This window comes from Gorilla gorilla, chromosome 10, assembly GCF_029281585.2.
Source record: "Gorilla gorilla gorilla isolate KB3781 chromosome 10, NHGRI_mGorGor1-v2.1_pri, whole genome shotgun sequence".
NCBI classification, from domain to species: domain Eukaryota; kingdom Metazoa; phylum Chordata; class Mammalia; order Primates; family Hominidae; genus Gorilla; species Gorilla gorilla.
The window spans coordinates 132,432,738-132,448,240 of NC_073234.2; the positions used below are offsets into that span (position 1 = coordinate 132,432,738).

Consider the following 15,503-nt stretch of genomic DNA (forward strand, 5'->3'; position numbering starts at 1 on the left):
GACTGGGCTGACAGTAAAAGCACAGAATACAAAACCCAGGGGATGGGGATGGGAGGGGCTGGCACCTCAGCTCAGAAAAGGTAGCAGCAATCCCAAAGTAGCAGAAGGCAGGGGTTAAATCAGGATAAAAACAGACATCAATGGAATCGAAAACCAATAGTTAATATAAAGCCAAAAGCAGGTTTTGTTTTTTTTTTAGGTGGGGTCTCGCTCTGTCACCTAGACTGGAGTGCAATGGCCTGATCTCGGCTCACTGCAACCTCTGCCTCCCGAGTTCAAGCAATTCTCCTGCCTCAGCCTCCCGAGTAGCTGGGATTACAGGCATCCGCCACCACAACTGGCTAATTTTTGTATTTTTAGTAGAGACGGGGGATATTGCTATGTTGGCCAGGCTGGTCTCAAACTTCTGACCTCAAATGATCGCCTGCCTCAGCCTCCCAAAGTGCTGGGATTACAGGTGTGAGTCACTGCACCCAGCCCAAAAGCAGTTTAAAAAAAAAGACAAAATATACAACTCTTGATAAAACATAAAGGTACAGTGGTCTATAAGGAAGAGAAAAGGTACCTGAGGATGCAGGAGAAGTACCTACCACATGGGAACCGTTTGTCCACACTCATTCCAGAGAAAACCGAGTCCTCTCAGTTGCACACGTGTACATATCAGTGGGAAGTGCTTGCCATTACTCCAAAGCCTAGAACTTTCACATCATGAAGGTTCTGGAAGGTTTTTCAGATTGCTTAAGATACACAGCCATTCCATATTCATCTCCAGCTACACAGGGGAACGGAGCAGATAGAGCTGCGACTGGGAAGCGTCACCTCCCCGTCCAGAGCGCTTTCTTTCAGACCCCGCCTTCCTGCAGGCAGATGGACTGGAGGGTTTTCTGCTTCCTTTCAACCAGATGACTTCCTAAGTGGAGATGGCCTGTAGGTAGCAAATGCGGGATTTTGTTTACTTTCATCATGTCATGTGGTGGTCAGACTGCTCGCTGGTGACCTTGCTTTAGAAGGTTTTCATCAAGCCCCGCCCTTTCTCTCTCGTTGTCTTAATGCATCTGGACCACTGGGAAAAATATTTTTCTTTTCAAAAAGCAGCCCCTTCAGTCTGCATTCCCAGTTCATTTTGCAGGGGCATATGCCCTTCCTAGTTTGCAGCAATTAAAGATAACGGAGTGTAAAGTCATTAGACCCAGAATTAGAGCAGCCAGCAGCTGGCCCAGTGTAAAAATGTCCCAAGTGTAGCCCCTCCCACCGCAGAGCCTGTTTCTAACGTACCTGCCATTCGTGAAAGTTGCCTGGGTTTTGTAAAGGAGAATTTTTTGGACCCAAGCTGTAATCTTCAAGCACGCCAACTTCAGGCAGTGTTTTCTGCTGCAAACCTCAACATCCTGGAATCAATCACACTGACAGGGAAAGGATAAATGCTCCTTTATAAGCCAACATGTATCCAAATTAAGCCCCCTTACCTTTATCCAGACCCTTTCACAAGTTCTGAGTTTTTAGCCAATTGATCCTCTACTTTCCTTCTTTAGTCCCTCTCAGGGACGCCTCCATCCCCGGCTCCCCTAAAGGTAGAAGATACTCAAGCATGCTGCCAGGGGAGCTGGATGGTGAAACGCCGGAAGATCTCATGTCGCCTCTCAAAACACTGTCGGACTTGCTTTCTGCTTTATGATGTCCGTAGTTGTTCTAATATTAAATGCTTTGAATTTCTTTATTGGTCAAGTTATTTTAACTTGGGCAAGGCATACAGTGATAATCCCCTGGCATGCCACGGTTCCAGCTCTTCCCACCCCCTTGAAATCTTACCTCCCACCGTGGTGGTTTTGTAAACCCACAGTCAATTGGATTTTCCCAGAACGTCCCCTACAGGCGCTCCCAGCCCAGGATCCAGGAGACCCGCAACATGGTACAGTAACTCTTCACCAACCGTCATCAATAGGTTTTCTTAGAAACTACAACTTTAAGCAAAATGAGGTATAATGAAACTAATTTTGGCTGGGCAAGGTGGCTCAGGCCTGTAATCCTGCACTTTGGGAGGCTGAGGCAGGCACATCACCTGAGGTCAGGAGCTCAAGACCAGCCTGGCCAACATGGCAAAACCCCATCTCTACTAAAAATACAAAAATTAGCCAGGCCTGGTGGCGTGTGCCTGTAATCACAACTACTCGGGAGGCTGAGGTAGGAGAATCGCTTGCAGCCAAGAGGCAGAGGTTGCAGTGAGCTGAGATCGCACCACTGCACTCCAGCCTGGGCGACAGAGCGAGACTTCGTCTCAAAAAAAGAAATGGCAACTTTAAGCAAAATGATATATAATGAAACTAATTTTACTATAGGCTAATGGATGTAAACAAGAGTTAAGTTCCCATGGCATATTGCTGGCCATAAAAACTTCACCAAACTTTAGAACTTTAAACCAAACACTTCTAATATTAAACATTAAATAGACATGAGTTAGTTAGTTATACATACATTTAAGAAAAATTACTAAAAACAAGATAATTACCCAATTTTTGGTGACTCTGGGTGCTGGCAGTTGCAGCGATGGTGAGTTATATCACAGAATAAATGTTTGCAAAGCAAAAATTGTCAGGAGCGCCTCCTTCCACCACGCAGGTCAAACACCAAAATGAACGGGCTCACTGGGCACTTCCGTATAGCGTCGTTTACTATTGTGCATTTGTATGGTTATGGGAGGCAATTTTTATTTTACAATAATTTTTATTCATTCCTTCTTTCATTTTCCAACTCAGTTATTCCAGTTTAAGGTGGTGGGTGACCAGAGCCTATCCCAACAGCTCAGTGTGCAAGGCAGGGACCACCCTGGACAGGATGCCCTCCCATCACAGGGCACACCCACCCCCCACACACACTCAGACTGCGACCAGACCTCACCTGCACATCTTTGGGGTGTGGGAGGAAACCAGAGTGCCCAGAAAACTCTCAGACCAGGAGGACGTCTAGACTGTACACAGACAGTGGCCCCAGCCGGGAATCAATTTTTTTCTCAATGTTATAACAAAATGACATTGAATAAAACGATGCTATTCAAGGACCCGCTGTGTGTGAAATGGTGCATGAGGGCATTTTCTGGGAAAAAGCGTGGTTACCTCGCATCAGGTTCTCCAAGGGACTACAGCCCCCCTAAGAATTTCGTCTCTGCCACTAGAGTGTGTTTTGCAACCCAAGCCATGTGCCACCCTGGTGCTGCTGTTGCCCAGGCAATAATTTATGTTTCAGAGATACTCCAGGGACGGCATCACCTTCTCCTACCAAGCACAACTCCCTGCGCCGACTGAACGCTAGGGTTTCAGCTGATCAGAGGGAAACTGAATTTCCCCAAGAGAGGGCTTGGTCCTTTCTGAAAGGAAAGGCTGACACCCCCAAGATGAAGTCCTTCACCCCCATCCCCCCTCTTGAGAGCCAGAGGCCCCACATTTCAGGGGCTAGCGCTTCCCACCACACGTGTTAGATGGCAGACACTGGCCGCCGCAAACCCACTTTGTTTACAGTTGCTGAGAAACGGCTTCCCCTTGTGAGGGTCCAGCCTTCTCGCAACAACTGTCCCGCGGCTATTCCAGGCGGGCCACCACAGGGGCTCCAACAGGGCCGTCCCCCACTGCCTGACGGAGCCTTCGCTCTGAGCAGCAGCTGCAGCAGCAGTGAGCTCACGGCGCTGGCCGGCCGGGCCGAGGTGCTGTGAGCCACACAGGCCTGCCCGCGTCACCCGTGCAGCCAGGCCAGATGGTTACCTGGCTACCGCTGCAGGGGCCTGCGGCGACTTGGACAAGGGCTGCCTCTAATGTGCGATGGCAGATTCCCTCTTGCTGGGCTCTGGCGGGTGCCATGTTGTCCCCAGCCCACTTTCGGCCTCTGATGCCCAGCGTGGGCTTCCAGAAGCAGCTGTTTGACTGCTCTGCACTGGGGGCCGTTTCTTTTCCTAGGAAGGGAAGGGGAAGCCCCCCCCAGGCTGAGCTGTCAAGCCGTGTCTTTTCTTCCCTCGCCCAATGTTAGGACAAACGCTGCCTTTTCGTTTCTTTAAGATAGACGTGGCAGCTACCTCCTCAGCGGGCCCCTTGACCACTGCCACCCCATCAGAGCCACTCTTGGGGCACCGGCCCTTCCTCTGTGAGACTAGAACCCAGTCCCTTACTGACTTGGTCAACAAGCAGATTAGAGGGCTGAGCAGCCACCACGTCCTCCTCAGAGTCGTGAGTCCTCCTAGGACCAGGCTGGTCCACCACCAAGCCCCTGCTGATTGCCACATGTGCAAATTCTGCAAGAGGACAGAGACGCCGCCGGTGCCCCGGGGAGTGCGGTGCTCCCCCTACTCAGCTCTTCCTGGCTTTCCCAAGGTCGCTGTGTGGGAGGACAGCCTGCAAGGCAGGTGTTTGCAAAAGCCTTGCCAAGGCAACTTGTATTTTTAACTCTCCATCAGCCTACTTAAGTCACACGGCGCCGTTTCCAGCACAGCAGAGTTCAGCCGCAGCCTCGTTAACTGCAGGCAGGTGGGGACAGGTTCAACTGCTCCATGACAAGGATCAGATCCACAGATGACCTGTCTCCCATTAGCAAAGCTTAAAAAGAACTTTCCAGTCCCTTGGCTCAGAAAACAACAGCATTGTTTTGTTAAAGTCGAGCAATAATTCGTTCCCTATGCGGGTATTTGGCCAGAGCTGGAAGCTGCTGTCATCTTACTCCGTTCCCTTATCCATAATTCATGCTTAACGTGGCTGCAGTGTGTCCCCTGAGCTCCTCATATTCCATTTCCATCACATGGCCCTTTTGTAAACCAACCAAATTAGAGTGTTTGTGTCAAATTGCCATATTCTTTCAACATCCAAAAGCCAACCTTTCCCCTTGGTAATACGGCGATATTAGGAGTTCAGCCCGCTTTCGACTCTATTCCTGGCAGATGGCTGAAGAGTATGGACAGAGGTGACCTCCCCTGGCGTCCAGCAGGCTGAGGATGCCGCCCCTGCTCAGTCTTCTCCACCCACGGCCTGTGGCCCTCAAAGGACGAACTTATCAGCTTCCTTCAAATATTTGACTTAGTGTTGATTTCTACCTAGTTCCTTTTAGTCACTGGTGTCATTTCTGATGGAAGGAAGGCTGTTAACCCGTGTACGTGGTTATCACTCACCTGCTGACCAGGTTTCAGGGCAAACACATCACCTCCTTCAGGCTGCTAGAGTTGAGGTGCCCCAGTCATTCCATTCCTGTCCCCATCCAGGGATGAGAGGGGCTTGCTGCACTTGGGACAGGGTCTGTGAGGCCAGAAATCCCCTCGTGGGCACGCCCCATCGGCCAGCAGGTAACAAGAGCCATTTCTGAACCACCTGCCTCCAGCCCGAGGCACAGACCGCAGTGCCCAGATGGTGGGGCTGACTGAGATCCATGCCCGGAGCAGCAACCCTCCGTCTGTGTTGATCAGAGGCCAGCAGCCCCACAAGACGCATCAGCCTGCCCCTTCTGGGATCAGGTTTGCACCAACTCGTCGCCAACCCTGATCGTTCCCGGGATGCCACAGACAATGCCAGGAGCCGGGCAGGAGAGCGCCAGGTGATTTCTGCATCCACGCTCTGGCGGAAATGAGCCCTAACCCTGCCAATTAGACTAGGACCCCCTCAGTGATTATGCACAAATGAGCTTTCTTCTGAGCGGTGTGGACTGGGCTCACGGTAACTCAACCTCATTTTAATTAGCTGTTTAGATCAGCGGTGGCCCAAAGCTTCAAAGACATCAGGCAGGCCCCAGTGGCCCAAACGGGAGCACATTTGATGTGTGCCCATCGTGGCCACATCTCCCAAACTGAAACTCGGGGCACAGGGGCTGACGGAAGATGATTGATTTATAAAAACACTCTACGTGAATGAACTGCCTTTGTTGAAATGAACCGAATCAAAGCAAACTGGGACAGCCCCAGAAAACCTGAGGCCTACAGTGGCAGTGCCAGTATGCCCTCCTGCTCAGTGGTACCACAGATCGTCCTGCTCACATGGGCAGGGCAGGGCAAGGTGCATGAGGGCTGGAAGAGGGAGGTTCTTGCAGTAAGGCCGATCCCCACCAGGCTGTCCTAGTGACTTTCTAGGTGCCTTCCGCCAGCAGCCAGGGGACCAAGAAGCTCCTGAGCAGCAGGGGAAGGCAGGGAGAGCAGGTCAGGGGGATCACGTCCCACTTCCCTCCAGAGGAAACTGCCTGGGATCCACCTGGAAGTCCCGGGGGCTTTGTCTCTCCCACTATGTAGTTAGCGCTTGAGGGCAGGAAACAGACCTCTGCCTTTGCCCTGCAGCTTTTTTCTTTTTTTTTTTTTTTTTTGAGACAGTCTTGCTTCGTCGCCCAGGCTGGAGTGTAGTGGTGTGATCTTGGCTCACAGCAGCCTCCACCTCCCGGGTTCGAGCGATTCTCCTGCCTCAGCCTCCTGAGTAGCTGGGACTACAGACGCCCACCACCATGCCCAGCTAATTTTTGTATTTTTAGTAGAGACAGGGTTTCTCCATGTTGGCCAGGCTGGTCTCGAACTCCTGACCTCAAGTGATTCGCCTGCCTCGGCCTCCCAAAGGCACAGGCATGAGCCACCCACCGTGTCTGGCCTGCCCTGCAGCTTTGAGTGTTGAATGGACTCCTAGACTGAGAAGCAGAGTTCCAGAGGTGATTTCAGACCATGCAATTTCACACCTGCCTCCAGCCACCGACCTGCAGAGAGCAGAGGCCTCAGGAGAGCCTGGGGTGGCACACGCTGCTGTCTGGTGTCTACTAGGCTCTGCCAGGTGCTTACAATGACAATGACAGCACAGAGTCAAGAGCCTCTCAGCCGCAGCTTGGCACCTACCCGGGAGGTCGTGCACATTAACCAAAAGCTGAGCCTCCCCAGGCCACACTCACTTTCCTGGGGCCATTCGCCCGCTCCCTGTGTAGCGGGTTGCCTGGCCCTTTAGCTCCCTGTGCTGCTTGGCTGTGTTTTTAAATTTAAGTCCTGACTTTCAGTCATCCTAAGCAGCATCCCATGGACTCCCTGGTGTGGGGTAAAGTTACTTTTTTTCTTACATGTATTAAAACAGGAATACACCTATTGAAGTCAATATTCATCCATGGAACACCCAGAACCCTCAGTCACTTCTCCAGGGGGCAGGGGTGTGGGAGCCCTCGGGGAGCAGGTTAGACGCAGCTCAGCACTGTGGGAACGCGTCCAACAATAGTGTTTCTGCCTGCTGTGCCCACCATTGCCTCAGAAGTGACAACGGTCCACGAGCACGTGGCCAGGGGTCCCTGGTCTGAGGCTGAGAGAGGAGGCTCCCCCTGCAGCCACTCCCCTGCCTAGGGTTCCCGCTGGGACCACACCACGCTCAACGCTAAAGTGGAGATGAGGCATCTCAGCACCATCTGGGCTCCGTGCGTTTGCAGCCTTAAGCACAAGTCTCCGTCCCCTAGAACAGCGTGCGGGGCCTGTGCTTATGATGGGCTGTACCGAATGAACTCCCCCAGCCTTTAACGTAGAAGGGTAGGGCCAGGCGCTACCAGCACTTTGGGAGGCAGAGGTGGCTGGACTGCATGAGCTCAGGCGTTCAAAACTAGCCTGGGAAACATGGGGAGACCCTGTCTCTACTAAAAAAATACAAAAATTAGCCAGGCATGGTGGTGGGTGCCTGTAGTCTCAGCTACTCGGGAGGCTGAGGTAGGAGGTTTGCTTGAGCCTGGGAGGCGGAGGTTGAAGTGAGCTGAGATTGCGCCACTCCACTGCAACCCTGGGTGACAGAGTGAGACCCTATCTCAAAAAATAATAAAATAAATAAAATATAAAATAAAATAAAATAAATGAAGGGGCATGCTGGGGGGTGGGGGTGGGGGGCAAAAAAGCAGAGGCGCCCTGAGCTTGCTTCTTCTGTTCGCAAGTTTCCACCCGGAACCTCACGTGGCGGAGGCGCCCTGAGCTTGCTTCTTCTGTTCGCAAGTTTCCACCTGGAACCTCACGTGGCGGAGGCGCCCTGGGCTTGCTGCTTCTGTTCGCAAGTTTCCACCCGGAACCTCACGTGGCGGAGGCGGCCTGAGCTTGCTGCTTCTGTTCGCAAGTTTCCACCTGGAACCTCACGTGGCGGAGGCGCCCTGAGCTAGCTTCTTCTGTTCGCAAGTTTCCACCTGGAACCTCACGTGGCGGACACTGAAGCCTGATAAACGTCACCATTTACAAAAAGTGGAGTGAACTAAGAACCCTGCCGTACACAGTTGCTTCCACGTGCATGCAGTGGCTCTGGAAGGATGCCTAAGGCAGGAGCTAACACATCTGCCTTTGAGAAGGGAAGACGGGGGAGGCTGGGGGATGGGGGTCGGGGGCAGATTCCATGGCCTGCCTTTTCCAACCTTTTAAATTCTGAACTGCAAGGTGTGGGCTTGTAGTAAAGGTAAAGCACGCTTCAAATTAAAACTATGAATGAAAACACCAGGAATGCAAATAATACCTATTGCCAGTTATCAAGAGAACTCCCTTGGAATACTAGAACGACGCCACCCAGGGAGGGTCAATAAAGGAACTGGGCGTTTCGTGGACTTCAGCACCAGAAAGAGGCCTGGAAAGCAAATGCTAGCCCACCTTGCACAGCGATGGGAACGCATCACCCAGGGAGATAGGGAAGTTGCACTCAGCGGGCCGTTGCAACGCCTACAGGACACAGCTCTCCAAGTCCCACAGGTGCCAGCCCTCTGCTGACTCCAGGCCACCACGACCAACAACCTTTGTTTCCCTGCCCCCAGCTCTAGCCAGTCCCCAAATTGAAAGGTGATAACTGAAGTTATCAGGGATCCTTACCTACCCAGCTTCCACTGCCACTGCTTGCTGGAAGGCTGTAGGGCCCTGGGCCCTGCAACTGGCCCAGGACTGCCAGAAAGAGCCAGGGGCACAGCCATGGCTGGCAGACCACACCGCCCCTCCCCCAATCACCGTGAGGAGTGGGGGGTCCCGGGTCAGCCAGCCAGGCCCTGACTCCCCGCGCCCACTGACCAACGGAGCGGTCTCAGGTGCGTCCCCACAGCAGGGACAGGCTCGGGTGCATCCCCGCAGCAGGCACAGGCTCGGGGCTCCAGATGTTTTCTCCATCAGTCTACAGATGTGGCTGTGACAGTGAGGAGGTCCCACTGCCTGAGTCCTGGCCACCTCAGAAGCCCACACAGGGCAGGAGCTGCTTCTCCTTATTTTACTCCCTAGGATGGAGAACGCGGATGGGTTCCCAGGACTTACATAGGAAGAACAGCAGATACTTTACCCAAAATAAACAAGAGAGAACAGTCCTTCTGCCAAACCAACCTTTTAATACTATTTAGGCTAGGTGTGGTGGCTCACTCCTGTAATCCTAGCACTTTGGGAGACTGAGGCAGGAGGATTGCGTGAGCCCAGTCATAAGAGACCAGCCTGGGCAACATATTAAGACCCTGTCATTACAAAAAATGTAAAAACTAGCCGGGTGTGGTGGCGCGTGCCTGTAGCCCCAGCTCCTTGGAAGCCTGAGGCAGGAAGACTGCTTGAGCCCAGGAGGTCAAAGCTTCAGTGAGCCGTGATCCCACCTGCACTCCAGCCTAGGTGACAGGGGGAGGCCCTGTCTCCAAAATAAAAATAATTTCATCATTGCTTGTTCCTCATAGTCAGTCTCATGCTGCCAAGTGACCAGGCCACTTTAGTGGACGTGAGGAACTGACAGAGGCCACATTAATTAACAAACCTTTTTTTTTTTTTATTGGAGATAAAAACAGCGAAGTCCCACATACCATACCCTACAAGACACAAGGTGCGCAGACGAGCCTTGGCTATGTACCGGCGCTGCAGGAAGAGGCTGTCCGCCGGGCCTGGGCTGCTCCAGCTACACGGGGAGGCGGCCCCATTGCAAAGTGCAGTTTCTCCGCGGAGGCGGCGGCGGGTCAGTGGCAGAGGGCCATGGTTTCCATGTTAAGGAAGCGGACGTGCATCTTGGTCTCAATGTCGATCCCCTGCCAGATCTGGAAGGGATGGAGCAGCGTTAAGGGCACGTTCCCGCCGCCACCTCACACCTGACCAGGCCCCCCGGTCCTCGGCCCTTCCCACCTACCGTCTCCTGCCACCAACTGTGATGTTCCAGGCAGGTGAAAACCAGAGGGCTGTGTTTCAAGACTATGAGCTAAGCGAGGACGAAAAACTTCCATCTGTCTTTTTTGCTGGTTAATTTGGCTCTGACATTTGGATTCTTTCTGAGATTGTCACAGCAAGTTATTATTAAGTACTGAATCCAAGCTCTTAGCTCCAAGGCATTTGAATCTCACCCACCACTTCAGGTTCTGTGATTTTCATGCAAATTACATAACCCCATTAAGTCCCCTTTCCATGAGTATGATGTGGGACCCCCAACCTGTGCCACCCACTTCACAGAATGTTGGGGGCTCTAATGGACCCGTCCTCATCATGGACGCGTTTTGTAAACTGTTAGGGGCTGTGCGGTCACAAGGCTTCGCTAGGCCATCGTCATCAATTTAAGGATCTCCACAGTGTGGTCTTTACAACCTCCCTGGGATAAGGGATCACGTGCATTCTAGAAAGACAAACTCAAGCCCAAAAAGGTCATTTCTACCCAAAGATCACATGGTGGCCCCATTCCTAGTGCTGGTACTGCTGTTACAGTCCAGCCTGGCCAGGACCTTGGAGTGGGCCTTCGTGCTACAAGGCCATGTATGTACCCCAGTGCTCCCAAGGCTATGCCCGCCAGTGCCTTAGCAAGTCAGGGCCCACGGGGGCCACAGATGGTAGGATGGGGGGGTGCTAACAGGAACGGAGGGACGTGGTGGGCGGGTGACTTCTCACTGCTTCCCGCTTATGTAAGAATCAAACTCTCAAGCTGTCACTCTCAGCATCTCCGGGGACAGCCACGAGGCTGGTAACGGGGGAAAGTCAGAGCCCCGTGGGCACCCAGGCGACAGGTAGGCCTTGGGACATTTCCGGCCGCAGCCCCCAGGTACTTCCTGCTTTCCTGAGCCTGTTCTGGGTGTCATGGGGTGTGCAAAGACAGCTCTGGTCCCAGTCGAGCGGCCCCATCCTTGCTGGATGCACGAGGCATTCCCAGGGTAACACACATGGACACTCACGGTGGTTTCTGCTAAGTGCCAGGTGGCAACATGGTCGCTGAGGGCATCGGAAGGAATCAGGGAATGGGAAGGGCCAGCTGGTCCCAAAAGATCCCTCAGGGGTACAGGGACAGGCTTGGGGAGCACTAGGGGCCTGGCAGAGGCCAGCCTTTAGGGGAAGGAAGTTGGTTTCGGAGGCAAAGAAATTCATTCTACTCAGCCTGAAGCAGCAATACTTCCTCCCCAACCCTCCCTCCCTCCCTCCTCCACCTTCTAGCTCTTCATTCTGTTGTCTTGCTCTGGCGGGTGTCACCTTCTCTGGTGACCGGGTCCCCAGCATAGGCCAGAGTGAGTCTGAAGCACAAGTGCAAATTCTCCCTTTTCCCAGTCTGCCCGCCCTGCCAGCCCCGGGGTGGGCCATCTGCACGGCAGTCCAGGGGGCCTGCCGACCTCCGCAGTCTCCTTTCAGCCTTTCATCACAGCCAGGCCCTGCTGCCTGCCTCTCCTCTCTTCTGCCGGTTCTAACCGTTGGCTGCCAGGCTTGGCCTCGGCTCCATGGGGCTGTGACCCTGAGGGCCCAGTCCCCCAGTCCTGCTCTAGGCTCCTTGGCCAGAAGCCGTGATCCTTCCTTCCCTAATCCTCTCTCCTCTCTTGGTCTCTTGCTCCCCTGACCTCCTTGTCTTCCTCAAGTACCCCAAAAGCACTTGGGAACACTGTTGTGATGCCCAGGGCCGAACTGCGGGGAGGGGGATGGGGGGAGGGGGATGGGGACAGGGGTCCTCTCCCTGCCACAGGGCATCTGATTATCAAAACGGCCAGGAGCAGGTCTTGATTTGCAAGGCCAGCACTAGCCTAACCACCATCCACTAGCAGAGGCTAGAGGAGCCATCAGGGAGGAGGGCAGAGTGGGCGGCCGCTTTACGAAAGTGACATATTAGGACATAGCGAGGAAGGCCCGGGTGCAACGTGTGCAGTCAGCTCCAAACTGAGCTTCCGAGAAACACTATTTCTACAGACACAGAAAGTTCCCAGAATCCCTGTTCCAACTACAACAGGGCCTTTTTTTTTTTTTTGCGACGGGGTCTCACTCTATCACCCAGGATGGAGTACAGTGGCGCAATCTCAGCTTACTGCAACCTCTACCTCCTGGATTCAAGCGATCCTCCTGCCTCTGCTTCCCGAGTAGCTGGGATTACAGGCACCTGCCACCACGCTTGGCTAAGTTTTGTATTTTTAGTAGAGATGGGGTTTCACCATGTTGGTCAAGCTGGTCTCGAACTCCTGACCTCAGGTGATCTGCCCGCCTCAGCCTCCCAACGTGCTGGGATTACAGGCATGAGCCACTGCGCCCAGCCTACAACGGGAGTTACTTCTGAGAAGGAGCAGTGGGACCCCAGGTGGGAGAGAATTTGGTTTACACTATATACCCTTTTGTACTGCTTACGTTGTTTTGACTACGTGTGAATATTACCTTTTCCATAAAAATAAGAAAAACCAGTTTAAATTGCTTTAAAGCCCACGCCCAGGTTGACCCCTTCCTACTGAGATGTTGGTCACCCAGGAAGCCTGTCCCTTGCTACTGCAGGTAAAGAGCCATGTCCCCTCCTGACCAGTGGGCCACACGAGGTCTTCAAGCGTCCCCCGAGGCTCCCACGCCCAGGCCACCCACCTTCAGGAAGTCCTCGAAGGTGATCCCCTCGTACACCTGATCAGGCTCCTGGGGACAGAAGCACAGGGTGGACAGTGAGTGGCGCAGGTCCCCACACAGCTTCTGCAGGGGGACGGTCCACCGGCCTCCCCTCCCCACCAACACCCAAATGTAAGTTGTTGAGGCTGTTTGGGAGGAATCACAAGAAGAGGAGAACGTTCTGGATCGTCTGCCTCCAGCATGGAGCCGGTCACCCTGAACCTCCAATATCCTCATTCATGGGCTTGAGGGTGGGATGGGAGCCAAGCGTCGCTCACCAGGGCCCTGGCAACGTGTGGCTCAGAGCAGCCTCCCTCCCCTCCCCCAGCCCCCCAGGGAGAATCCGAGGTGTGGGTGACATGAGGGCATGGGGCTCTCCTTCCCCACTCAGCCCACCTCACCACCAGCCCCCCAGCAGCTGGACCACCAAGATGCCTCCTGTACCCGCCCAGGTCTGGCCTCCTCATGCCTGCGCTGTGCTGATAAGAAGATTCTAGGCTAATCTAAGCTCACAGACCTCAGGGGAGAGGTCAGGGAAACACAGGGCCGGCCTGTGAGGCCCACGCCTCATGCCTCGTGAGTCACCGTGATAACCCAGGGCCACTGGGGAGGCAGGGCCAGAGGATGGCCACAAGGAGCCTCTCCCTGCTGAGTGGGTTTGGCGATGCCAGTCTCCATTGCCTCTGCGTCCTCCCTGCTCTGGGGATGACACCAGGTGCTCCTGCCCCTTTCACTGATTCTCCAGGATCCCACCGACAAGCCTCCAAAAACCTCACCCTGCAGCTCCCTTTGTGACAGCGAAAACCCGCTGACATCCCAGGTGCCCGTCAATAGAAGGCGAGGGACATAAATCTCGGTCATCCACGCTATTGATTCCCACGCAACCATTAACCATTTATGCCTAGTGTTCCATTACTGGAACGCTAAGCTATGGGAGTTACTTATATCCTACTGGTCAAGGTCATCGCCAAGGTCTGATTGCAAAAATTCAAGAAGCTGCAACCTCAGGCAAAAATGGGTTAAGAAGGGGTTGATCTATATGTCTCACTCTGGAAAAGGCTCTGAGATGTGTACCCAGCAGATAAAGAACAAAAAACAAAACCCAACAAGCAGAAAGATGTCTGCAGGTCTGTGCACGCAAACCTTTCCTCAGACTGATAACCAGACCCCCACCATCTGCCCTGTGGGTGTGTGGGGTCATACGGAGAAAATGGGGAGCCACATCGGTTCGATTATGTTTTGCATACATCAAAAATAAAAGACATGCATGTATACATTGGTATATGTAGGAAAAAAACCACCAAGAGGGAGTCCCTTTAGGGAAGAGGACCTGGGCTGGTGGGGGAGCAGGAGAGACTCAAAGCTCTCTCTGTGACTGTCTGAAATTGTGTACAATGTGTGTTTAAGAACACAGGAGGCACACTCTAAGCATGTTATGTACCAGGCATGTATGTCCCAAGTGCCTTCCAAATGGTATTGTTTTGTTTTCATTTGTTTTGTTTTGTTTTTGAGACAGAGTCTCGCTCTGTTGCCCAGGCTGGAGTGCAGTGGCACGATCTTGGCTCACTGTGACCTCTGCCTCCCAGGTTCAAGTGATTCTCTTGCCTCAGACTCCCAAGTAGCTGGGATTATTACAGGCATGCACCACCATGCGTGGCTAATTTTTTAAATTTTTTAGCAGAGACGGGGGTTTCACCATGTTAGCCAGGCTGGTCTCGAACTCCTGACCTCAAGCAATCCACCCGCCTGGGGCTCCCAAAGTGCTGGGATTACAGGTGTGACCAAATGCTATTGTTAGCATTTTATGATAGATGCCAATCTCACAACCGGCCCTGAGTTGGGTTCTAGTCTCTCTCCTGTATTACAGATGAAGGACACAGAGGGAGCTGCCTATCCAGCTGGGAGCATCTAGCTGCCTCCAAGTCCTTGAGGGCTGTTTCTACTGGCAGGACTTTGCAGGCTTTTTAGTTTCCTCTTTATACTTAAAAAAATTTTGGCCAGGCACGGTGGTTCACATCTGTCATCCCAGCACTTTGGGAGGCCAAGGCAGGAGGACTGTTGGAGGCCAGGAGTTTGAGACCAGACTGGTCAACATAATGACATCTCTTTTTAGCAAAACATCTCTTTTTTAAAAAACTTTAAAAAATTAGCTGGGTGTGGTGGTGTACACCTGTAGTCCCAGCTGCTCCAGAGGCTGAGGTAGGAGGATGGCTTGAGCGCAGGAGATGGAAGCCGTAGTGAGCTATGATCACACCACTGTACCACTGCACTCCAGTTGGGGCGACAGAACTAGACCCTGTCTCTTAAAAAATAAATAATAAATAAATAAAAAAATGAAACCCAGCAGTTCTCGGCTAGCCTGGGCCAGCCCTGTCCCTAATGGCTCCTTCCTCCCTGTCTTCCCACTCACGGGCACAGTGGCTGCCCTCCCTGCCGGGCCACCCTAGGTTCCCAGGCTGGCCAAGGGGAGCTAATTATAGAAAAGGCCCCCGTGGCCAGAGTCCGGGGCTGGAAAGTGGGTGATCGGTGCAAGGAAGGAGGGCGGGGAGTGGGGGAAGCAGCCCCGGCTGAATGCCCAGTGAAGCAGTCCCCCCATCAAGCATCCATGGGTGTGACCTCCTGAGAAAGCACTCTCAAAAGATCCACAGGCCGGCGCGGCGGCTCATGCCTGGAATCCCAGCACTTTGGGAGACCAAGGTGGGTGGGATCACTTGAGGTCAGGAGTTCAAGACCAGCT

General features: G+C 53.2%; 1 protein-coding gene across 5 annotated transcripts in view; it reads right to left on the reverse strand.

Moving 5' to 3' along the window:
• Positions 1-9,701: 9,701 nt before the first annotated feature.
• Positions 9,702-15,503, reverse strand: part of TESC (tescalcin) — a 60,751-nt gene continuing 54,949 nt past the window's right edge. For 2 of the 5 annotated variants that reach the window (XR_010129430.1, XM_004053959.4), the window contains exons 7-8: positions 12,749-12,796; positions 9,702-9,984 (exon numbers count right to left, since the gene is read on the reverse strand). Coding sequence is in view for 3 of the 5 variants with exons in the window: in XM_004053959.4 (XP_004054007.2) it covers positions 9,907-9,984; positions 12,749-12,796 (126 nt within the window). In the remaining 2 variants the exon portion in view is untranslated. Of the gene's footprint in view, positions 9,985-12,689; positions 12,797-15,503 lie in introns of all 5 variants that reach the window. The other 3 variants (XM_055358122.2, XM_063694383.1, XM_019039144.4) reach the window with 2 other exon arrangements.